This window comes from Desmodus rotundus, chromosome 8, assembly GCF_022682495.2.
Source record: "Desmodus rotundus isolate HL8 chromosome 8, HLdesRot8A.1, whole genome shotgun sequence".
Classification (NCBI taxonomy): domain Eukaryota; kingdom Metazoa; phylum Chordata; class Mammalia; order Chiroptera; family Phyllostomidae; genus Desmodus; species Desmodus rotundus.
In genome coordinates, this window is record NC_071394.1 from 10,266,243 (window position 1) to 10,289,889 (window position 23,647).

Sequence of the window (23,647 nt, forward strand, 5' to 3'; positions counted from 1 at the left end):
CTGCTATAAAACATCCATATGAGTGTATCTAATACCCCACAGGGGCCACCCTATTATGCACATTCTATATCCCTTGAGAGGATGCTAAAGCATTGTGCTGTCATCTGGGCCACCAACACAGATGCACTTAATAAATGAACGGGTAACTAACTATATTCACTTTTTAAAAAAATTATGTATTTATTTTTAGAGAGAGGGGACAGGAGGGAGAAAGAGAGAGAGAGAAACATCAATGTGTGAGAGATAAAGTGATTGGTTGCCCCTAGCACACCCCCAAATGCGGACCCGGCCTGCAACCTAGGCATGTGTCCTGACTGGGAATCGAACCGGTGACCTCCTGGTTCACAGGCCAGCACCCAATCCACTGAGCCACACCAGCCAGGGCTGTCTTCACTTTTTAAAGGAGGAAGAATACTCTCTTCCAAAAGATTCCTTGATTCTCTGAAGAATTGAACAAAAGCACAGCTCTTAAAAACTTAAAACATAAATGGGTCAAAGTAGACTGCTCACTTGATGCATCTTTCTAAAAAATAAAAATAATATAGTTTGAAAATCTGCAATTTTCACTTATCTGACTTATATGCATATTGAATTCTGAAATCTCACAAATATCTATTCCTGAAAGCTCGTCTGAGTTCTAAGAGATTCACAGATTTGCTGAGATCACAGATTCTGTTTCGGTAAAAGTGGAATTTTCTACAAACTCTTATCTTCTGATAGCTCATCCACTGTAACAGTTTCAGTTATTACCTTCATATTAAATGCTCCCTAATCTATATCTTCCGCCACCAATTCTTTCAGCTTTGAACCACTTATGTAAAGCTGCCAACAAAAAGACATCTCCGCTTAATTCCGAAACCACTTGTAATTCAATCCACTGAAACACACTAGGAAAGTGGAGAGAAAATTCACACAGGCTTAGAGGAATGGGAAGGCTGTATGGTAGCGGAATGAAAGGTATTTGCTTAGAATCATATAGACATGGCATGAATTCTGGCTCTGCTACTTTACTACTGAGTAACCAGGGCAGATTGCTTAAACCTCTGTGAACCTAAGGCTTACTTACTGTCTTCAAAATGGCAAGGAATATCACAGTGTGTGGTCCAGCACACAGTAGATTGTTAATCAGCATTAGGACACTCCCTCCTGCCCTTCCCTCCTTCCCTCGGGATCTGCCTAGTGAATCTAGGCATTTCCATGCTTTCCATTGCCACGGCCTTTATCTCACATCTGAGTACAGTTGCTTTTAAAGTATTGGTCCTTTAATTAGATTAATTTATTCATTCAACAAAAGGTATTGAGTGCCATACTCTGTCAATCAGGACTTTTTTTAAAAGCCACACTAGAAGACTCATTTAAAAGAGACACAGGGCCCTGGCTGGTGTGCAGTGCTGCTCAGTTGGTTGGGGCTTCATCCCATAGACCGAAAGGTCGTGGGTTCAATCCCCAGTCCAGGTGCATACAGGAGGCAACCAATAGATGTTTCTCTCTCACACTGATGTTTCTCTGTCCTCTTCTCTTCTCTCACTCTCCGCCCCCCCTTTTCTCTCTCTAAAAGCAATGAAAAAAAATGTCTTCAGGTGAGGATTTAAAAAAAGACACAGGATATACAAACGGAAGGGCACAGAGAAGATGCCTAGACACTGATTTCTATTTCTGAGGTGTCGGTCTACTACAGACAAACATCCATACTGGAACTTGTCAACTCAAATCACTCAGTTAACAAATATTTAATATTTTTTCAAGCACGGTGTATGCGGTTGTCAACTCTGAGAAAAAAAGATAGCTTCCAAGAAGAGATCCTGGGGGCTAACTGGACTTAAATTTAAAAACAGCCTAGCAGCCATTTCTAAACAGGATCCTCTCATGCAAACAGAGCTTCAAGGAGAAGCCTGCACTGACCTGCCTACCTGCACGATGTTCCCACCACGTGAGCCAGTCTTTATAAATAAGGTCCCAGCATTGTATTTCAACCAATCGGACAGAGACTTTCCCCATCCAGTTGGAGCCATGCAGCTGTATCTTCACTGGCATCTTCACCAACCAATCAGAGCAGCTCTGTTATGACCAGTCAGGGACAGGAACTTCTCTCTATGTAAATCAGCTCCCCCCTGGCTTGGACAGAGCACACTTTCCCTACCAAAGACTAAGACTGCTTTCCCCAGCTGCAACGGAAACACCAAACACATCCTGCTGGAGCGGACCTGAGTGGAGCAGGGCAGAGAGCAACAGACTGAGCTAGAGCAGAGCGGGGCCGTCCAGTCAGAGGGGCCTCACCCCGTGGCCGCCTCACGGCCATGCTCTTTCGTAGCTGAGCTGTGACACGGCTGGGCTGTTCCACGTGCTCTTCTCACAGGCATGCTGCGTCACAACTGAGCCCCAGTGTTCACACTGATGAAGCTTCCTTCTCCGCTGCACCACAAACTGGGGGCTCCTGTTGGCACTGAAGTGGCACCAACAACCACCGGTGGACAGGGGCTTAAGTGCAGGATAAAGCATCAACCCAGTTGGTTCTGGGTGGTCAGTAGGCCTTTGTAGCTTTGTCTTTTTTAACTTATCTTAAAAATCAAGACCTGAAGTAAATAGGGCAAAATCTTACAGATGTTAAATCCAAATGATGGCACAAGATTCTCGTTATGTCACTTTCCAGAACTTTCCGAAGTGTTATTATTTTATACCAAATGAAAGAGAAAATTCGATTATGAATAACCAACGGTGACTTTTGCATAGTGGCATTTTGGTGAGAGCGTTATGTGCAACGTTACTCCCTTACAGCAAACAAGCTGAGATAGCTTGTACAACATGAACACGAACACACACAGTAAGGTGGCAAAGGGTGAGTTCATAAAAATCTGAGTCCAAGAACAGGTGAAAGGGGAAAGCGAGTGCGAGAGAACGCTGGAATGCAGTCACGGGCTTCGGGGCTCGTCAGGCCTCTGAGCAGTGTCACACTGTGTCCGGGGCTGGCTGCGAGCGTGCCGACAGTCACACAGGCCCGGCACAGGTAACGCCCCTTTTTTACTACAAAATCTTTTATTACAGAATCACAAGCATGTAGTTCTATAACGTAACAACATCACACTCAAGCACACCACATGACATTTTAGGTGAAATGTCCAAATTAAAACTATAAACTATTACACCCATATTATTACCCTACCAAACCACACTCACACAGGCGTAAGTTAGCTCTGCCGGACCCTGTATATGGTGACAGAGGGCAACTTTGAGTGGTGAACACACAATGCAGTGTACAGATGGAGTATTATAGAAGCACACACTTGAAAACTACGTGATTTTATTAACCATGCCACCCCAATAAATTTAATACTTTTTTAAAAAAAAGTGAAAGTCACAGGATTCTCTTTCTCCATATATAAAGAGCACAGTAGGAATTCAGGGGAAATGAGGCTGTCCACGGCGATCAAAGCAGCAGGGACCATCATATGCGACACAATAAGAGTCACACTGGAAAGTATCCTCAATAACATCCTTACAATAAATGCCACAGTAAGCCTCCTGGGACTGCTTCCTAGATTATTCCTCAGGGTAACTGAGGATGGATACCTGTGGCCGATACCAGCTCGGTGCCCACCAAACCCACGTCCTCTTCAACCTGGGCATACAGCTTGACCACAGTTAGCAGCCCTCCTCGTAGTTGGGTGTAGCCATACGACTCATGCAAGGAAATGATATATAAGCCATTTCTAGGTCCAACCCATAGAAACCACACACTTTCTCCAGGCTCCTTCCCATACTGACAGCTGGAAGCAGGCAAGAAGTGACCTCAGAAGCCATATACTGAAGAAGAACCACTACTCAGGCAAAGCCCAGGACCACTGTTTGGAGGAAAACTGCCCTCTACTCAGGCTCAGTGCATAAAAGAAACGAAAACTTCAATTGTGCAAAGCCACTTAGATTCGGGGGTTTACCCCAAAAATACAGACCTGCACAGATGAAATGATACGGTTCAACAACTCAGTTTTCTAGTCAGTGTTCATTCTAAATCATTTAGACCATCACTGTCCAAGGGAACTTTCAGTCGTGATAAAAATCTTCTATAATCTGCACTGTCCTGGTGGCCGCTAGGCACGTGGGATTAGCATGACCGAGGACCTGAGTTTGTAATTTTGTTTAACTGTAATCAATTTAACTTCAGACAGCCCCACATGTCTAGTGGCTGCTACACTGTATAGCACAGTTCTAGAGGCACAATTATCAACATGTGCCACAAATATGGCCCAGGGGGTGAAGCCACAGTATAAACAGAGAGTATCTTCTGGAATATCAATTTGACTTACAGGTAACATGAAACATGGTTACATTCAAATAAACACTAGCTGCATCATGGAGTAGAATATGGAGGCAATACAGAGTTAAGCATGTAGCCTCGGGAGCCAGACTACCCAAGTTCAAGGCCTGATTTTGCTGCTGATGTAGCTGAATGACTGTAGGCAAATTAGTTAGGCTCTCAATGCTTCACTTTCCCTCTCTGTAAAAGAGGGATGATCTGGCGCCTACCTCTAGGCTTACCGCAAGGACTGGATGAGTGTAATGTACATATAACAAAACACTCAGAATAAACCTAGCACATTAATCTTTTAAAAGGGGGACAGATATTACCATCCGCTTCATCATTACAATACTGTGCGGGACAACACGAAGTAATGCTCAAGGGAACAGACAGCGGACACAGGTGCCTGGGAATTCCATCCTTTACCTGGCATAGCCCTGGCAAAGCTGCACAGCCCTGCTTCAGTTGCTTATCTTCTCTACCTGCACTTTGCTCTCGTGTATAAAGCAGGAAATCACATCTATCTCACAGTATTATTAAGGTTAAATTCAATATTGTAGTTTTCTCAAACTTCTCTGATCTTAATCAGTGGAAATACTAAAATTATAGATTTATGGATACTACCCCAGACCTAGAGAATCAGAGTCTCTAGTGGACACTGAGGAAACTATATTTTTATGACCCCCCCAACCCCCGCCCCAAGGATTCTTAGGATCAAAAAGTACGGAGAACACCGAGATAACTGTGTCCCTCCTCCCCCAAATTCCTATGCTGAGGTCCTAATACTCAATGTGACGGTGTTTGGAGATGGGACCTTTGGGAGATAATCGGGTTTAGATGAGGTCACTAGGACGCATTCCCATTCATATTCTCTCTCTCTCCCCATCCCACCCCCCCATCTAAGGACACAGCAAGAAGGGGGAAGGATGCAAGCCAGAAAGAGAACCCTCGCTGGGATCCAACCATGCCAACCCCTTGTCTCCAAAAACTGTGAAAAATAATTTTCTGTTGTTTAAGCTACCAGTCTATGGTATTCTTCTTAAATAGTAGACCAAGCTAAGGCACAATGTATGTAAGAATTAGTATAATTCAGGATAAATGGAAAGTATGTGCCACGTGGTCGCTATCCTTTTATGTGAATGAAAAATTCACATTACTCCCATAAAGCTTTTACGCTTGCAGATAGCTAGGGAAGACCTTCTCCTGTAATTCTGGAGTACCTCAAAGGAAAAGATTCTGAGTGGGAAGCAAAGAGAAGGGGTGCAGCAGAAAAACGGGGTAGACACTCTTCCCCATTCCTCCCATGAAGGGCAGCTAACTACGTAAGTCACAGGACAGCCTGCAAACAAAGGATTATCTGGCCCCAGTGTCCGCAGTGCAGTGGTTGAGAAACCCTCATTTGAACAACCTCCTCTCGGAGCCTTCCCCAGGTAACAGCAGTCTTTTTGGTCCCTGTACCTATGCTCTTCAAGAAAGTTTAAAATAAGGTTATGCCTTTCCTGAGTTTTTCCCCAGCATGTACTTTGCCTCCCCTAACAGTCCTTGTCTTAGGCTATTTCAAAGGCTATAACAAAACACCAGACTAGGTAGCTTATAAGGAACAGTAATTTATTTCTCACAGTTCTGGAGTCTGGGAAGTCCAAGATCAAGATGCCAGCCTGGTCCAGTTTAGGTGAAGGCCCTTCCTGGTTCACGGCCCATGCCTTCTAGCTGTCACTGTAGAAAGGACAAGCGGGCTCTCTGGAGTCTCTTTTATAAAGGCATTAAGCCCATCCATGAGCTTTAGCCTCCTGACCTAAGCACCACCCAACAGCCCCACATGATAGCACCACACTGGCATCAGGGTTCCAACTTCTGAATGGGCGACTGGACGCAAACATTCAGACCCTGGCAGGTCTAAAACATTCTCTGCAGACAGGACCGATCATCAGCTAATGTAAAAATACTTCTCTCCTGTTCCCTCCTCTCATCTTTCTGTACAGCTCAGTGGTGGGCAGAAAAAGAATTTACAGACAGTGTGCTGACCTCCTTGAAATCCCTGGGAGCCTGTGGAAGTTTAACCAGAGCTATGTCTCAAGATGCAAGAACACATCTTTGTTTTTGAAGCCTTCCCTTATCTCTACTAGCGATTGCTTGTCCCCTGCCTCATGGTACCACTGTCCCCATCACTCACATTCATGCTCGCACACACACACACACACACTAAAACTCATCACAACTATTTGCTTGCACGTCCGCCACCCTGGAGAGCAACTTAAACTAGCAGTCTGAAATATTCTACATCCCTGTAGAATATAAAACAGTTCACACGAAACGAGCGATCGATTAAGATTTGGAGACAGTAAAAACAGCAAGCACCCCTTCTAGGTCCCCTCCAGGGTGCCATAAGCTGGTGCCCGGGCGCTTCCTTCCCATCATCTCTAATCCACACATTTACGAGAGAGAAAAGGACCCTGAGGCCCAGTTTATCGAAACGACCTGCCCGAGGCCCTGGTTTAAAACCAGATATATTTGGATCAAGAGTGCGTGATCTTTTCCCCACACACGTAAGGCTGAGGGAGGGAGAGTGGGGTCTCCGAGGAGGAGGTAAATCGCCGCAGCCTCAACGCTGTGGCGTGCAAAGAATCAGGACCGTCGCCCAGGTCATCAGACCCGGCTGGGGAGGACCGCGGAGTGCCCGAGAGGGAGGCGCCCATCCCGCTGCGCCCCCCAGCGCCGCTGCCCGCGACCGCCTCACCTGCCGCCCGACCCGGCTCCGTCTAGCTGCACCGCGACTACCTACCGCCGGACCCCAGCTCCTTCCTCAAGTCAGTTCCCGTGTTTGCTGAAACTGCGAGCGCGGGCTCGGACGTCATCGGCCGTCGCCCGCCAGTGGTCACATGACGCCCCGCCCAGCTCTCCACCCGCTCTGGTCACGTGACCGCCTGGGAAGCTGGGGTCTGGCGCTGCAGGTCCTGCTCAGAGCGTGGAAAGGGCCCCTGCGGAGAGGCAGAGGTTCCCCGGGGCCGACTCCTCGCACGATCGGCGGCCCCACTCCGCGCCCTAGCGCGAGTCGGGTGACAGGTCGGTTGGGCGGGGTGCACGCGCCCCCCATTTCACGTTCTTCTTCCCCTCCTGGGCCGCGCTGGCGGAGGGGGCATCAGTGGCGTGGGATGGGGTCTGGATGGGAGAGCCTGGCGTGGAGGACTGAGGGGCTCCGGGGCGGGGGCTGCAGCCCAGGCGCTTCACCTCCGCTTAGATGGACCTAATTTTCCACGCCGCTCTGGCGCTTTAGGAAGTGATGTTCAGCGGCTTGGCCCGCATCTTCCGAGTTTTCGGGAGCAATGCCGTGTGGACGTCGTCATTCCTCCCTTTACTCCAGAAAACTGAGTGGTTAGTGAATGTTTTTACAGTCTGACGGGCCCGGGTGTGAATTCTAGTTCTGCCATGGTCTATGAATTTGGGCAAGTCGTTGTTCCTTTCTGCACCTTAATTCCCTCACCCGTGACATGCTGGTGCTGGAGTCTTTGGAAACTCGAAAACAATGTTTTCAGGATTCTGATTTGTGGATGGTCTTACAGTAAAAAACAAACAAACAAAAACCCTTCCAGAGCCCACAATGGAACCTAGCCTCCTGTTTCCGAATGCACAGAGCTCCCTGCATGACGAGTGATGGGGCAGGGTGGGGTGGGGGGGACAGGGAGACAGAGGTTTTATTTCCTCTACCCACAATAAGAAACAAACACCTTCCCGTCTTCCTTCTGTCTTTTCCAGGGTTTATGAATGAGACTAGAGTGATCAGGCTCATTTCAGGATTTTTCTGGAAAGAGGTTCGGGTCCCTTTTATCTTGATCAACAACCATTCCTTTTTTTTTTTTTTTTTTTTTGCCTGATAGTGGATTGGTGGAGACCAGTATTGCCTTCTCTGTGGAACTGAGGTTTTATGACAAGATAAAAGTAGACCTATCTTTTGTTGTCCTCTGAGTAGGGTCGACAGTGGTGTGTCCCAAGACAAGTGAATGTCCCTCAGAGTTGAGTTCTGTATTCATTGGGTAATTAATTGATAAGATGATGTCATGCTTCATTCTTGAAAGCAGGTCGTCTTTCGCCTAGGATCATGTTCCCAAACTGAAAACACAGTACCATACTGAATTCCTAAAGATAAAATAACAGCTACTTTTCTGGGTACCTTGTGAAAGACACTTAGGAAATTGAGGGGGATCTCTGGTTTCATTTCACCCCAAATAGTAATAGTGTGTATTGCACAGAGCTCCCTGCTTGATGAGTGATGGGGTGGGGTGAAATGAAACCATCTTTCTTCATTCCTAGCACCAGTAGAACCAAATGGAAGATTTAATATAACTTCTGCTTCAGTGTTTATTTGCGTATCATTCTACAGTGATTTTTTTTCTTAAAGCTCAACTAAATCTTAACCCCTTCTCTAAAGCCACCTCTCTCTGAGTTCGCTGCAACATGGTTGGGCATCTTTAATGATGGTCTTAAATTCTGTTGTTTGGGGCCAGTTTTTCAGCCAATAATTGGTTATTTACCAAATACTCTAGCCAAATAATATTTTGAACATTGCCTACAGCGTAACTCTTGGGTGAGGATTTAAGGATTAAAATAAAAGATGCACACACAGAAGTCTTGACTTAAGTCATTGCCCCAGGGTAAGCCGACCTGACCACGTGCACACAGGTGCTGAGAGTATCTGTATTAAAAAGAAGGCAGGTAATGCCGTTTTCTCCATGGCACCATTCGCCATCCTATGTTCCTATCCAAAATCTGGTAGCAGTTAAACTTGTTCATCACAGTTTGCCCTCCAGGTTGAGTCTGGAGTTTCATGCTGCTGAAACCTAGGTTAGTTTGGTGGCCTTCAGAGGACCTCAATAGGTGACATTTTGCCCATTGTTTGCTATTTTTCCCCTTTTTATTTCTCATTTCCCAAGCCAGGCCATACTAGTGGCTTCACAAGCAAGCATCACAGAGAAAACTGAAAGGACTTGTTAATAATTTATGCCTTCATGTGCATTGCAGGATGCTCTCATGAGAGAGAGCTCTAGACAAATGCAGTGGCTTCTCAGCCACTCTCCGACCCAACCCCATCTGCCTGCCCGGATCTCTGCTTCTAACCCCTGCTCACTCGCAGTAGCCACCTCAGCCAGTTCCTGAAATTATTCTAGCACATTCCTGCCCTGGGGCCTTTGCACTTACTTTATCAACTTCTACCTGGAATGCCTTTTTCCCAGATCATTGTCTATTGTAAAACAAGAAACTACTCCAAAATCTAGTGGCTTAAGACAATAAATATCTATTACCTTGTAGCGGTTTCTATGGTCAGGAATCAGGGGTGTGGCTCAGCTGGGTGCCTTTAGCTCAGGGTCTTTTGGCAGGTGACAGTCAGTCTGTGAACAGGAGCTGTTGTCCCATCTGAAGACTCAAATGGACTTGAGATCCATTTCCAAGCTCCCTGGACAGGTCATTGGCAGGCCTCCTGGATCCTTGTCACATGGGCTCCTGCACAGGGTCTTCCCACAACATGACAGCCTTCCCCCGGACAAATAAGCTAGAGAGGGTGCCCAAACTAGGAGTCAGAGTCTGTCTGTAATCTGACCTCAGAAGCAATATCTTTCAGTCTGCCACCCTCTGTTCTTTAGAAGGGAGCCAGGAAGTCACACCCCAGGGAAGGGGCCTGCACTGGACATGAATAAAGAAGTGGAGGTCATTGGTGACCATCCTAGAGGCTGCTGACCACACTCAGAGACACCATGCTGCTTGCTCCCTTACTTCTTCTGATTCCTGCTCAAACATCATTTTATCAGGGAGGCTTTCACAAACCACTGGATGTGAAATAGCACGCGCTCCATCCCTTTGTCGTGCTTTTTCTTCACAGCAGTTATCACAGCCTGATTTTACAGATATAGATGTAGATGCATAGACATAGGTATGGTCTTCTGTTATCTCTTTCCTACTTCCAATAGTATGTAGCTACATGAGAGCAAAAGCTTAGTTGTGTTCACTGCACTATCCTCAGGTCCTAAAACAGTGCTTGGCACATAGTAGGCACTGGGCTAATATCTGTTGCATGAATGAATCTGTATCATTAGGAATGCTTTCGCTTGCAAGTAATCCAAGACTCAATTAACAGTAGATATACCATAAAAACAGTTCATTTGACAAGGATTACAGAGGTAGGTAGTGCCACAGTTGAATCAGTGAATGAGTAACGTCAACAAGAACTCAGTCTCTTTCTCTTCTTCCACACCACAGTCTGCAGGTTGTTGGCTTTTTCTCTTTGGCCTCTCACCTCATGGTCTCAAGGGGGCTACTGTGGCTTCAGGCCACAAATATTCACTGAGCCAGATGCAAAGGCAGGAAGGAGGGGATAGCCAGGGCATAGAGAGGGAAATTTCTGTCCACATGCCTCTCTCCCTGTGGCAGGAAGGACAAATATTTCCTAGGAGTCCTCCCACAAACTTCCTTTTGTATCTCTTTGGTCAGACCGAGTCACGTCTCACCTACCCTCAGGGAGGTGGAACGTAAGAGTGCGAGTGTTGGGAACGACATAGGTGTTCATGATGTTGAAAAGCAAGCCAGGCTTCCCTGAAGCTGACCAGTGTTGACCTAGCCAAAGTCACCGAGAGGAGAGAAATGCAACAAAGATGATGACACAGATTAACACTTCAGAAGATAACGATTTGAGAGAGAATTGGCCGAGGACTTTGGGAAAATGAACGATGCCTTGAAACTGTTTTGCAAAAATTACTTTTGAAGATCAACCATGAAAGTCAACTACGAAGTTCAAGATACTGTGTTACCAAAATCATAGTTTGGTAAAATCCAGTTTTGCCTCATTATCACTTTGTCCATTGAATTAAAACATCATTGTTGCAATTCTACTCCAAATTTTGCTAAATAAAAAACTCACTTTCATCCATTTTAGTTATAACCTATAAGATACATTCCTAACCACACTTGTCTACTGCTTAGAATGAAATATTTGTCCTTACTTTAGAGTCACGGTGTAACTTTCTCAGGCCTGGACTACCCTTGATAATGACTTCCTCTACCTAACACACGAGAAGACCATCTGAAAGGTGTTCCCTCAGCCAGTGCTAGTGGATCTTAGGGCATCTCTTTTCCCAGAGGTAAAACAAGTGGCACAGTCCCTGTGAGGGAAATGCAGTGATCAGTGCCCAGCTGCAGGCACATTGGACCCACGCACGCTCAGCGGTCCCTTCTCCCAAGCTCAGAGGTCACTACATCGGGTCTTTTCCTCGTGGGGTGAAGTGAGGAAAGGGGTGAGAGACAGGCTAAGAGTATTAATTTAGCAAAGCCCTTCCACACAGAAAACAGAAAGTGTGGAGAATAAGTGTTCCCCCGTCAGAATTCATTTTTCTTGTTTGGTTGTTTTTTAGGGAGTTAGGGAGAAAAACATTATGTATGTGTTTCACATGCTTCCTTGAAAAATGGAGGGGGTTTTTTTGTTGTTTTTTAGGGTTTGTTGTTTGTTTTTTTTTCTTTTTGGATACAGTTTCTTAAATGGAGCTAACATCTGTCAGCAGACCTGCTTTCGTCTAGTGGTTCACAGACCGCAGCTCCGAAGCCGGTTCACCATTCCCAGCAGCCAGGTGCAGAGAAGTCGACCCTCAGGATGTTGGACTTCCTGGCTGAGAACAACCTCTGCGGCCAGGCCATCCTACGGATTGTTTCCTGCGGCAACGCCATCATCGCTGAACTTCTGAGGCTCTCCGAGTTCATTCCTGCTGTTTTCAGGTTAAAAGACCGAGCGGATCAACAGAAATATGGAGATATCATATTTGATTTCAGCTATTTTAAGGTAGCCGTCCCCTGTAGCACTTGAACCCTTGTCTTTCCTACGAAAGCATGCTCTGTCTGGGAACCCTGAGACTCTGGGCAGTTAAGTCATTGTGGAGAAAAGTTAAATAGAAGAGACTTTTAAACCAAATTTAATACCAGCTAACTAACTGGAAAATAATACGAAGGTGTTGTGTGAAGCCCTAGCACAGTGTAATCGAATTCTGAGAAGGTAACTTTGGTGTGACACATTCCTCATTAAAGCATGCTCCCTGCAGGTACAGTTCAGACTCATTTGTTTGAAGGAGGTTTTACACCTGGGCTTCTGTTCTCTTCACTACTTTCTGTTGCTCTCCTTACAGCTTTTGACATCCCTTTTAAGGCATATGAACAAATGTCTTAAAGCATGCATTGAAATTGTTACCAACAAGTGCGTTTTTGGTGATGTCTCCATGAATGTGTTTTTCTTCTTAGGGTCCAGAATTATGGGAAAGCAAACTGGAAGCTAAGCCAGAGCTACAGGATTTAGATGAAGAATTTCGTGAAAACAACATAGAAATTGTGACCAGATTTTATTTAGCATTTCAAAGTGTGCATAAATACATTGTAGACTTAAACAGGTACTGATTAATTCGGTGATGGCTTATTCGGATAGTGAATATGGGAGAGGGAAAAGGGACACCCTGGAACATCTGAGTTACTGCAAAAGTCACTAGATTATCTCACGCGTAATTGTCTTGTCCTTCCTGTGACACTAGTCAACCTAAGTATTTTGAAGTTTTATTATAGTCACCCACTCTCGTGAAGTACTATAGTAATCTCAGTGTATCCTAACTCATATAGCATTCAATCCTGTGGTTTATGATCATGTTCGAGTACGTTATGTCTAAGAAGTAGGAAAAAAGGGAACATGTATTTGTAGCATTGATAACCATAGCCTTCCTCCTTATCTCCAACCCTACCATATGCTCTTCCTTCCAGCCCTTAAGAATTCGTTACTCATTAGCTTTTAAACTAACTATACGATGTTCTTAGGCTGTTAATGGTACTTCCTAAGATATCTGTAATTCATAAATCAGGACTAGGGAATATTCCTTTTACCTGGAGCAGCCTAAATATCAACCTCTGACCCTGATCACGATGAGTTTCAGCTCACAGACTATTTGAAGGCCAGGATGCCTCGTATCTTGCCTTATCTTTTAGAAAGCTTTACTTTCCTTCATCAAAGGTGGTGGTAAAGTTTTCACTATCAGTGAATAACTTGCTCTGGGGTTTCATTTCTAGGTACTTGGATGATCTCAATGAAGGTATTTATATTCAGCAAACCTTAGAAAGTGTGCTTCTCAATGAAGATGGAAAACAACTTTTGGTAAGTACTAGTGACCATTCAAAATAGAAATTCAAGAATGTCGAGCTTAGCATTACTTTTTTTTCCTGTGAGTCACAAATACATAGAGTTCCCTTCTTTAAAGAGAAGCAGAATAAACTAATGATTATCTTCTGGTAGATCTGATTCTGAATTTAGAACATAGGAGGCCTTGAACAGAACTACAAGGGAATAAAGACTATGCAGAGTTTCTCAGTGTACCAATCCCCTCTTTATCTTTTGCATCCCAGACATCTAGCCTAGTACCTCGTACATAGTGATCACTTAAGAAATGTTTGTTAAATAAGTGAATGACCTTGAGGTGTTCATAATATTGGGATTGCATTTTGGCATCCCACGCAAAAGATCAAAACCAGGCCGACTGAACGATCGTCACCATGAGTTAAAATTTATCTTGCGTAAATTTCCCAAAGCTCATTCTGTACAGAAGGTGAGAACCCTTGGGGAAGCCTGCATTCTCCTTGTCATATAAAGCTTTTAGGAGCAATGGGAGCAAAGTGAGCTTTTTAATCATTATCACCCACCCTTTAGGAGAACGTGTGCTCTTTTGAGTTTGGCCATTGTCTTTTCTGCTTCATAGTGCGAAGCACTGTACCTCTACGGAGTCATGCTGCTGGTCGTTGACCAGAAGATCGAAGGAGAAGTCAGAGAGAGGATGCTGGTTTCTTACTATCGATACAGGTATGCCCGGGCTGGGGCTCCACGTGCCAAAAGCACTGCTCTGGGTAAAAGGCAGTGCAGCTTTCCATACTACTTTTGGGGTGAACAGCAGCAATAGGATCTAGAGCATGAAAACAGAAGATTCTTTATCTCTTCTGAACATAATACCAGCAGGTGCTCTGTGTTTTACATCATCGTTGTCATAGGCTAGATGTCATATAGTCTGTGGATTACAGATAAATTATTCTACATGCTGTAGATAATTGGAGATCTGAAGATTATCATGTCCATGATGGTATCTCAGTTTTTTTGTTTTCAAAGGAATCTGAATCTTCTTCTTTCCCTTAAAGATAAATTTGGGAATGTGGAAGTCTGATGAATGTTCTTTCTTGGTGTTTTGGTTTGTTCGTTTTTGTTTCTAAAGTTTCCAATGTTGCTCCTTGGCAGATGTGGGGAAACGAATGCATAAACTTTCTGTCGTCGATGTTAGGTTGATGACTCTGAAAAGTTATCCCTCAGGGGCCAGGCTGAAAGTGAATCCTCATGTGTGTGCAGGAAACAAACATGAAACAGGCAGCAGCACACGTCGTGATCATACGTCATGATCACGTGTTAGGCGTGCCCGTACAGAGCTGTGACTTCAGGAAGCAGTGTCTTAAAAACAGGAGCCACTGCAACCAGTTCTGTAACTCCAGTACCCAGCACACGGGTTTCAGTTTGTTGGATTAATGAGTCAAACTCTGGACACAGGCTCGATGTCAGAAATAGTCAAAATTCAGGGAAGAAACAGCCAATAAGCAGGAGTCAAAGTTAGGAACTTGGGCCAAAGATATGTAGGCTAGAGTTACCATTTTCAAACTTACAGTGTAGGACAACCTAAATAGGGTAAGCAGGGAGATTCTCAGCCAAGCGGGATTGTTGGATTTCCAGCAGCCCCCGGGACTGCTGCCTCCCTGGCGCAAGCGAGTCTTCAGCCACTCAGCGGGCTCGCTTCCTGTCAGCTCCATCACTGCGGGAAGAGACTGTCCACCCGAACACGTAGGCCAGGCTCCTCAGTTTGACCAGGAGCTGCCTTAGCATCCGTGTTTTTAAGAATGAACTTTGAATGGCCTTGCCTCTATTTCTGAAAGTACCTGGAAAAACAAAAATGATAAAGAAGAAGGAAAAAGTGTGTCTCTCAAGCCCAGCTTTGACAATCCGGCTTTGTCACTGGGGCACAACCACTGATTCATGGGAATGTGAGCATCCATTGTTGAAGGGACGCTGAAAAATTGCAAGGCAGGGTTGTGACAAAGGAGACACATTCAGTAGGAGGTCACCTTCCCGTCTAAGACTCTTCGAGTCTCTTTGCAGGATTACTACTATATCCACCCACCCCGAAAATCAAGATGTTTTGACGAAATCTGCATAGAAAGTGCACCTCACCGAGAAAAACCAATTAATGTATATTCGACTTTAAATTGTCATAATTTTCAAATTTATTTTTTCAATATATGAAACATTGGTGCAGGCTCACACTGTTTATGCACAATTCTGAAATCCAAAGAGCTATGGAAAATAGATACACACACACACATACACACACACAGGCATGCAGAATAACTCCTTTGGCAGCAAAACCTGATCAAACCTGAACTCATATGGAGTCAGACCCCTAGCAGAGCGAATGTGACCTCACTTGTGTGAACGTCCCTAAATTCTAGTATAGAACTGTTACTGTGTGTCGGTCACGGAGTGCCCACTGAGACCCTCCTGGAGTGTTACACTGTATACAGTCTACAGACCATGTTACTTTCTTATATTTGAAAAATACTATATTCTGAAACATCCAGACCCAAAGAGTTTGGAAAAGGTGTTGTGGGCCTTAACATAGAACCTGCATATAAGAACCCATCTTATAAGTCTACTGTATTATAACAGCCTTTTGGAAAATACAATTTTGAACCTTAAGGAAATAAATTGACCCACAGTCATGACTAAAACTAGATAAAGTCAAGAAATCCTTCTGCTGTGTTGGACTTCTGAGTTTCTAACATGTGCGGTTTGTTTGGCCCTTTCTTCCCCATTGTGGACACGACTCAGTGCTGCTCGGTCTTCTGCTGATTCGAACATGGATGATATTTGTAAACTGCTCCGAAGTACAGGCTATTCCAGCCAACCAGGAGCCAAGAGGCCGCCCAACTATCCTGAGAGCTATTTCCAGAGAGTGCCTATCAATGAATCTTTCGTCAGTATGGTCATTGGTCGGCTAAGATCTGACGATGTTTACAACCAGGTGGGGATTGAGTCCATTAAGATCTTAGTAATTTAAAAGACTGATTTCACTTGCCTCCTCAGTTACTCCTGCCCTTCCTCCTTCCTCCAAAGAGTAAAAGCAGCTAAAAGTTACTTAAGACCTTTGAGCTATGCTATGGGATGGTAGAGGACAGAGTGATATTAACTTGGGCAGAATTAGAGATTTGGGGGGAGAGATGGGATTTGAGCTAATTTGGAAAGAAGCAGTTATTGGGTGTGTGTTAGGTGTCTATCCATGTGCTGCAGATACATCGCTGCCAAGGGAGGCCACGGTCGCTACATACAATGAGCTTGCAGGTGAGGAAAGGAACAGCTAAAGGAATTACAGTAGAACAAGAGTGTTATCTGGGGTGAAGGAGCGTGTAACAGGGCGGCAACATTGTAACACGTCTCCCAGGGGGCGTGAGAGCAGTCCAGACAAAGGAGGCAGCATGAGCAGGGCTACGAAAACCCTACAGCATTTGGAAGTGGTCTCACTTTCCTCTCCAAAAGGGACGCCAAAGGAAATTGCCATTTGACTTCATTTTCCTGAAGAAAACATAATTTTATGTGTCATGTATATAAGTATATGAATATATATATCATTTACTAGAAGGGAGTTGAACCTTTGGTAACTAGGTACCATTTATCACGGGGCACACCTGCTCTGTACAGTTCTTTAGGTGACCTGTTAGTGTTTTGTGTGAATATGTTAAGTGTAAATAAAAGCTTTTTAAAGACAACTCAAAATCAGGAGCCACCTGCAGTAGCAGCTCTCTGTATTTGTTGCCGTGTATTAAGAATTCAGTATGAACCAGAATCATACGAGGTTTTTTCATATACCATTTTCTCTATTCCTTACAGTAGTCGTGCAGAGTAGGCAGCATAATTCTCACGTTGCTGTTGAGAAAACTAAGGCTTAGAGACCTTAAGTAATTTTCACACGATCACGTAGCTAGGTGGCAGGACCGTAGTTTGAATTCAGGTCTGTATGACTTCAAAACCCGTGCTGATTTTTCCCTCCCTGTCCTTACCCCTTCAGCCTCCTATGCAGTCCACTTTGTCCATTTCTCAAGGCAATATGTTTCACTTTCCTCCTTGCCCATGACCTTCATTAGCACAGGGGTTGAGCTGTGGTTGTACTGTGTGTCCACCCCACTCTGCCCTACACCTCCCGTCCTGGATGATTGGGGTGGGGCCAGTCACTTGACCTAAGATGGGTCAGATTCCCTGTCGCCAGGCAACTTGGAATTGGGCCTGAGAAACAGTTTCTGGGCGTGGGTTTGCTCACATCATGCAAAATCTGGAGTTTGGGGCAGCGTCCTTCTGCCATGTTAGAGAAAACCGCCTGGGGAGAGAGCAAAAAGTTGGCAAACGCAAGGGGAGAAACCGAAGGCTTCTTGGTTCACAGCTCTAGGCCCTTCCAGAGACCTGGCCGGGTTCCATGTGACATTGCTCTGTCTGTCCTTGTAATGAGTTCCTCCCTTTCTGCTTATAGAGGTGATACGTCCTGTGTGCCGCCCGAGATTCCTAGGGCATGAGGCAGTGGACCAGGACACAGCAGCTTTGGAAAGGCAGGCAGAAGGAGACCACCCAGCAAAGCACATTAAGAGGAGTGGTGTCTGGGAAACAGGGAAGGAGAGCATTCCATTCCTGGGAGAATTTAAGTGAAAGAGCTAAAATGAGGCCATTGAATTGGGTGGCTGCAAGGGCATGAGCGACCACAGGAGATTCTGTCGAGGTGATGGTGGGGGTCAGACTTCAGTGAGCTCAGGAACAAACAGGAAGAGAGAAAAAAGCAGTGGGGAGTATGGAGTCTGTCAGCTCTAAGAGACTGATGGGAAAGGCACAGAAATGGACAACTAGTGGGAGACCTGGGGGTTACCACTTTCTTTTCGTAAGACTAAGAATTGCAACAGAGTTGAGGGCTGGAAGGAAGAGAATGATGCGGTGTGGTTAGGGGTAAGAAGGAAGGCCCTGGTTAGCAGTGCCAGGAGAATTGCTCCCAGTGCCCAGGATCCTCCAAGGAGATGGACTTTTAGAGACTGATCTGTCCTAGAACTAGGTCGCATATGTGGTGCATGCAAGTTTAATCATTACCAACGGCCGCATCTCCTGGGTGTCCTCTCCGCACTGCAGGTCTCGGCGTACCCTTTGCCGGAGCACCGCAGCACAGCCCTGGCGACCCAGGCCGCCATGCTCTACGTCATTCTCTACTTTGAACCTTCCATTCTTCACACCCATCAAGCAAAGATGAGAGAGATCGTGGATAAATACTTTCCAGATAATTGGGCAAGTATGACTGTTGGTTTTGGTTTTTTTCTCTATAGTACGTGCATTAGAGAACTGGCTTTTCCATTCTTTTGGCCTATTACCCAGAGGCCAAGTGAGAAATAAAGTCACTTAGGTAAAATTACTTTAAGCGTGTTAAAAATTTTATAAATCATAACATGAAAGAATAAATCATCCAGTAAAATTTCCTGAATCTGTTTTTTTCTTAAGTGGATACTTTCAAGATAAAACCATGTATTATAATGTATCTTACTTTAGCTACAGAGATTGCAGCTGAGTTACACAAGCCTTTCTTTATTCTCTCCTATTTTATGAATCTAAGCCAGTGGAATTCATCTAGTTTGTCTTTCTAGAAATAGGAATTTCAGTGTTATAATAAGTTTTATCTATCAGCTAACATTGATGGGGCGATGAGGGTTTAGATTACTGCAGGGATTGATTTGCTTATAACTTTGTAATGTTTCACTTACAAATATTAACTCTTAAAGAAATAAAACTGACTTAACATACTTAATGTGCATATGTATTAAATGTTGTCTTTGCTCAGAGGTTTAACAAAGAACAGTAAGGCGGACCATGTTCTCAGGCAGTCGATTTTATTTCCATCTGTTGAATCACAGACTGTCTGTGATGAGGGACCTGAATGGGGACCTCTACTGGGAGAAGAGCAGACTGCAATTAAGAGGTGATGCCTCCTGTCCACAAATGGCCATTCTCATGAGCAAGAATTAAGGAAGCAAGAGGAAAACTCTGGTAGTCTGGCCTCATTTGCCTACACTTAGCAAAGAAGTGTGGGCCACCATGCTGTACTCAGAAACGCTTCTAGAATTAAGGAAGGTCAAAGTCCAGTTACATGATGCTTACACTCCTAACAAAGCACCCCGGCACACTGAGAATGAAGGAATAAAAAAAGATAAAGATAATGCCAGGCAAATGCCAACCAATAAAAAACTAATGAGAAAATACTAAGATTACACCAAGAGAATTTTAAAGAAAAACACTAATAGGGCTAAGGAGGGATTGCATATAATATTTTTTTTAAATAAATGTAAAACAGTGCCATTCTCACAGGTTTGGGGAGGGGAGATTTACATTGGATTTTTTTAATACAAAAAAGTATGTTAGCACGTAATGGGTTTATTGTTATTTTAAATGAATTAAATATTTTTTAAATGTGTCAGTTTTAATGTGTAATGTGCTAAATGCCAGTAGTTACAATCCACCTTTTCAAAAAGAGTTCTTTGGGGTCCTCGGTAGCTTTTAAGAGTGTAAAGGCCAAGATGAAAATGTTTGAGGACATTCTCTCTTCAAAGCCCAAGTCTAGTCAAAGTGACTGCTTCACTTCATCTGGGAATCTAACACGCAGCCGTTTGAAAGGAAAACCTTGTTTTACTTACTGTCCCGTGAATAACAACATGGTCACTTTTGTTCCAAAGTGCTCACGGGGAAAAACACTTCCCTGTGTATCTGGAAACTCTTGGTTTCTCATTGGTTTTCTTTGCAATGGCATTTAAACTTGGAGTGAGCAACGTCTCTAATTCTGTGCTTTTCTAGCCCACTGCCTTGAAGTGGCTGGGTATTTGGCAAATACTGAGTGAATGTCTCCTCTTTCAGGTAATTAGCATTTACATGGGGATCACAGTTAATCTCGCAGATGCTTGGGAACCTTACAAAGCTGCAAAAACTGCTTTAAACAATACCCTGGACCTTGCAAATGTCAGAGAACAGGTAAGTTCTGGCCAATCCAATTCTCAAACAACCACCAGCCTGCCTTAATGGGGTAGGAAGGGAGCCAAGTAGATTTCCCAAGGCATTTGGAAGATGTCCACAAAAACATGAATGCAACGGTTAACGAAAGCTGAATTTTGCAGAATGAGATAGATAATTGTAGATTTTTAACATGTGTGGTGTGTATATAAATGGGAGACTTGGGTCCTAGGGAAGATTCCACATCCTAAAATGAATCAGAGTGGCATGGGGTTTCCATTGACTTTATTAACTCTTGCTTAAAGACTGTGTCCTTGTGGATTGAGCTACTTTTACCACTAACCAGAATTTTAATGTTTCCATCAACAGGATGAGTGTAGAAGACAGTAACTGAATGTACACATATGCCTGTCACTGTAATTTACATTCGCCATCTCTGATGGGCAAGATAAGCAACAAGACTAAAGCCTAGTGTTTAAATGGCTACATTATATCTTTTCGATAAAGAGCACAAGCTAGAAAGAAACAACTGAGTGAAAAGAACAATAAAATATTTTTATTGGGGAGTATACTTGTATTTCCAAACAATTATCTTCTGCAGCCTGGCTGTCTGAATTTTTCAGTTTCCAGTATGGATAGAATAATATTGATTCAAAACCTTCAGCATGTTTTATTCGAATACATTGCATTCCATAAATAATGTACAAAATGATTCCAATTTTGGAATGTCTCCTAGAAATGGGTTAGAGAAAGTGGTGCTTCCGTCCTTGTCGGCATCCGAGCATTAATCTTTCATGACTGAAATCTCTTTCCAAAATTGCATTTTCTCGCTTGTGACATTGCAAGGAGTTCTTCAGAGTCTCCTGATGAAGCATCTAGTGACAGTTTTAAACTAACCTGACTAGGTGAATGATGTTTAACACTTAACTCTTACTTTAGATAAAGCAGAATGACCAAATTTCCAAAAGGTCTGCAAATTCAGTCTCCATGCTCGGAAGTGTGTTCTTTGTTAAGCTTTCGTATGTTTGCAGAAGGCTCATCTTTTGCACGTTTCTGCTCTGCTCTGCCTCCTTTGTTGATAACAATAGGAAGAACAGATCCTTTGTCTTCTGCCTTTGTGTTTCTTTTCCACCCCAAAATAGAAGGGAGCCACCTGGTCTACTTCTCCACTTACATATGAAGAAACCAACACACAGAGGTTAAACCCAAAGTCACACCAATGTTTTATCACAGCCAGGACTAGATTTTAGTCTCTTAATTCCAAGGTCAATGCTTTTTTTTTTTTAAATGGTTGTTCAAGTACAGTTTTCTGCCTTTTCCCTCCACCGCAGCCCAACACCCTAGCCCTTCCCACCTCCCTCCCATTTTCACCCCACCTCCTTGCCCCCCGTTATTATCCATGTGTCCTTTATAATTGTTCCTGCAAACCCTTCACCCTTTTCCCCTGAAATTCCCTCCCCTCTCCCCTCTGGTCACTGTCAGCCTGTTCTCAATTTCAGTGTCTTTGGTTATATTTTGCTTGTTTGTTTGTTTTGTTGATTAGGTTCCTGTTAGTGAGATCATATGGTATTTGTCTTTCATCACCTGGCTTATTTCACTTAGCATAATGCTCTCCAGTTCCATCCATGCTGTTACAAAGGGTAGGAGCTCCTTCTTTCTTTCTACTGCATAGAATTCCATTGTGTAAATGTACTATAGTTTTTTGATCCATTCATTTACTGATGGGCACTTAGGTTGCTTCCAGCACTTGGCTATTATAAATTGTGCTGCTATGAACATTGGGGTGCACAAATTCTTTTGGATTGGTGTTTCAGGGTTATTAGGATATAATCCTAGCAGTGGAATTGCCAGGTCAAAGGGCAGTTCCATTTCTAGTTTTCTGAGGAAATTCCATACTGTTTGCCATAGTGGTTGCACCAGTCTGCAATCCCACCAACAGGGCACTGGGGTTCCCTTTTCTCCTTATCCTCTTCAACACTTGTTGTTTGTTGCTTTGTTTATGTTGGCCACTCTGACTGGTGTGAGGTGGTATCTCATTGTGGTTTTAATTTGCATCTCTCTGATGGCTAGCAATACTGAGCATCTTTTCATATGTCTGCAGACCCTCTGTATGTCCTCCTTGAAGAAGTGTCTGTTAAGTCCTTTGCCCATTTTTTAATTGGGTTATTTGTCTTCTTAGCCAAGTTCAATACTCTTTTTAAAAATGTCCAATAAACCACTTGCCTTTGAGCCTATCAGCTATAGGCCGTATGTTAGTCATATCATAGAAATGTTAGAATCCATCCCGGGATCCACTTGAATGTGATTCGCTTTCAAGACACATAATTCTCTCTGTTTTTAAATATGTGATTCAAGTTTTTCATTTGCAAAGGCAAGCAGATATGCGACGGTCAGTGAGAGAGTGCATGCTCAAGTGCAGCAGTTTCTGAAGGAAGGCTATTTACGGGAGGAGATGGTGCTGGACAACATCCCCCGGCTTCTGAACTGCCTGAGAGACTGCAACGTCGCCATCCGGTGGCTGATGCTTCACACAGCTGATTCAGGTGAGGCACGAACGGGGCTGTCTCTGTCGCTCTGCAGAAAGGCTTTCAGAGCTGAGACCTGCTCCATGGTGCAGGGTGTTGTAGGCCTTGGATGAGAATCAAGTTGCTGTCTTACTTAGTCATTTCCGTGCCTCCTCGGGCAAGTCAGTACCCACCTGAACAGCTCCTTTGTCCAATACTGTTAGGTGCGTGGAATTGAGAAATTTGCCTCCCGTGTTCAAGGGGCTTGTCGCTGGTCAAACTGGGAGATAGATGTATGCGTATGAAAAGTTTAACTTCAGCTCTGTGGTAGGCAGAATAATGTCTCCCTGCTCATCTCTCCCGAAGATGTTCCTGGCCTATCCCTCAGAAACTGTGGGTATGTTGTGTTATGTGGCAAAGGAGAGTAAAGGTTGCAGATGGAATCAGTGCTTCTAATCAGTTAATCTTAAAGGAAGGAGATTATCCCAGTGGGTCCAGTGCAATCACAAGGGCCCTGAAATTGGGAGAAGGGAAGCAGAAGAGGCAGAACTAGAAAGATGGCATCATGAAAAGATTCCACGGGCCATCGCTGGTTTCAGCAACGGAGAGGACCCCAGGCCAAGGAATATGGACGAAGGGCAGCCTCTAGATGTTAAAAAAGACGAGAAAGTGGGTTCGCCCTGGGGCTCCCAGAAGGAGCACGGCCCTGCTGACGCCATGACTTCAGTGCAG

At 44.3% G+C, this 23,647-nt stretch overlaps 2 protein-coding genes across 7 annotated transcripts in view; one reads left to right on the plus strand and one right to left on the minus strand.

Annotated features, from left to right (window-relative positions):
• NSMCE2 (NSE2 (MMS21) homolog, SMC5-SMC6 complex SUMO ligase) overlaps positions 1-7,155 on the minus strand; it is a 201,057-nt gene extending 193,902 nt beyond the window's left edge. For 3 of the 5 annotated variants that reach the window (XM_024572177.3, XM_071222212.1, XM_071222211.1), the window contains exon 1: positions 7,032-7,155. The gene's annotated coding sequence lies outside the window, so the exon portion shown is untranslated. Of the gene's footprint in view, positions 1-5,913; positions 6,011-7,031 lie in introns of all 5 variants that reach the window. The other 2 variants (XM_045181571.2, XM_024572178.3) reach the window with 2 other exon arrangements.
• Positions 7,156-7,214: 59 nt separating this feature from the next.
• The window catches only part of WASHC5 (WASH complex subunit 5), a 54,758-nt gene continuing 38,325 nt past the window's right edge, over positions 7,215-23,647 (plus strand). The window contains exons 1-9 of one of the 2 annotated variants that reach the window (XM_024572053.3): positions 7,215-7,357; positions 11,808-12,113; positions 12,566-12,711; positions 13,376-13,460; positions 14,059-14,159; positions 16,221-16,413; positions 18,552-18,704; positions 20,319-20,432; positions 22,783-22,954. In XM_024572053.3, coding sequence (XP_024427821.2) covers positions 11,928-12,113; positions 12,566-12,711; positions 13,376-13,460; positions 14,059-14,159; positions 16,221-16,413; positions 18,552-18,704; positions 20,319-20,432; positions 22,783-22,954 — 1,150 coding nt within the window. In that variant the 5' untranslated portion in view covers positions 7,215-7,357; positions 11,808-11,927. The remainder of the gene's footprint in view (positions 7,358-11,807; positions 12,114-12,565; positions 12,712-13,375; positions 13,461-14,058; positions 14,160-16,220; positions 16,414-18,551; positions 18,705-20,318; positions 20,433-22,782; positions 22,955-23,647) is intronic. The other variant, XM_053929448.2, reaches the window with a different exon arrangement.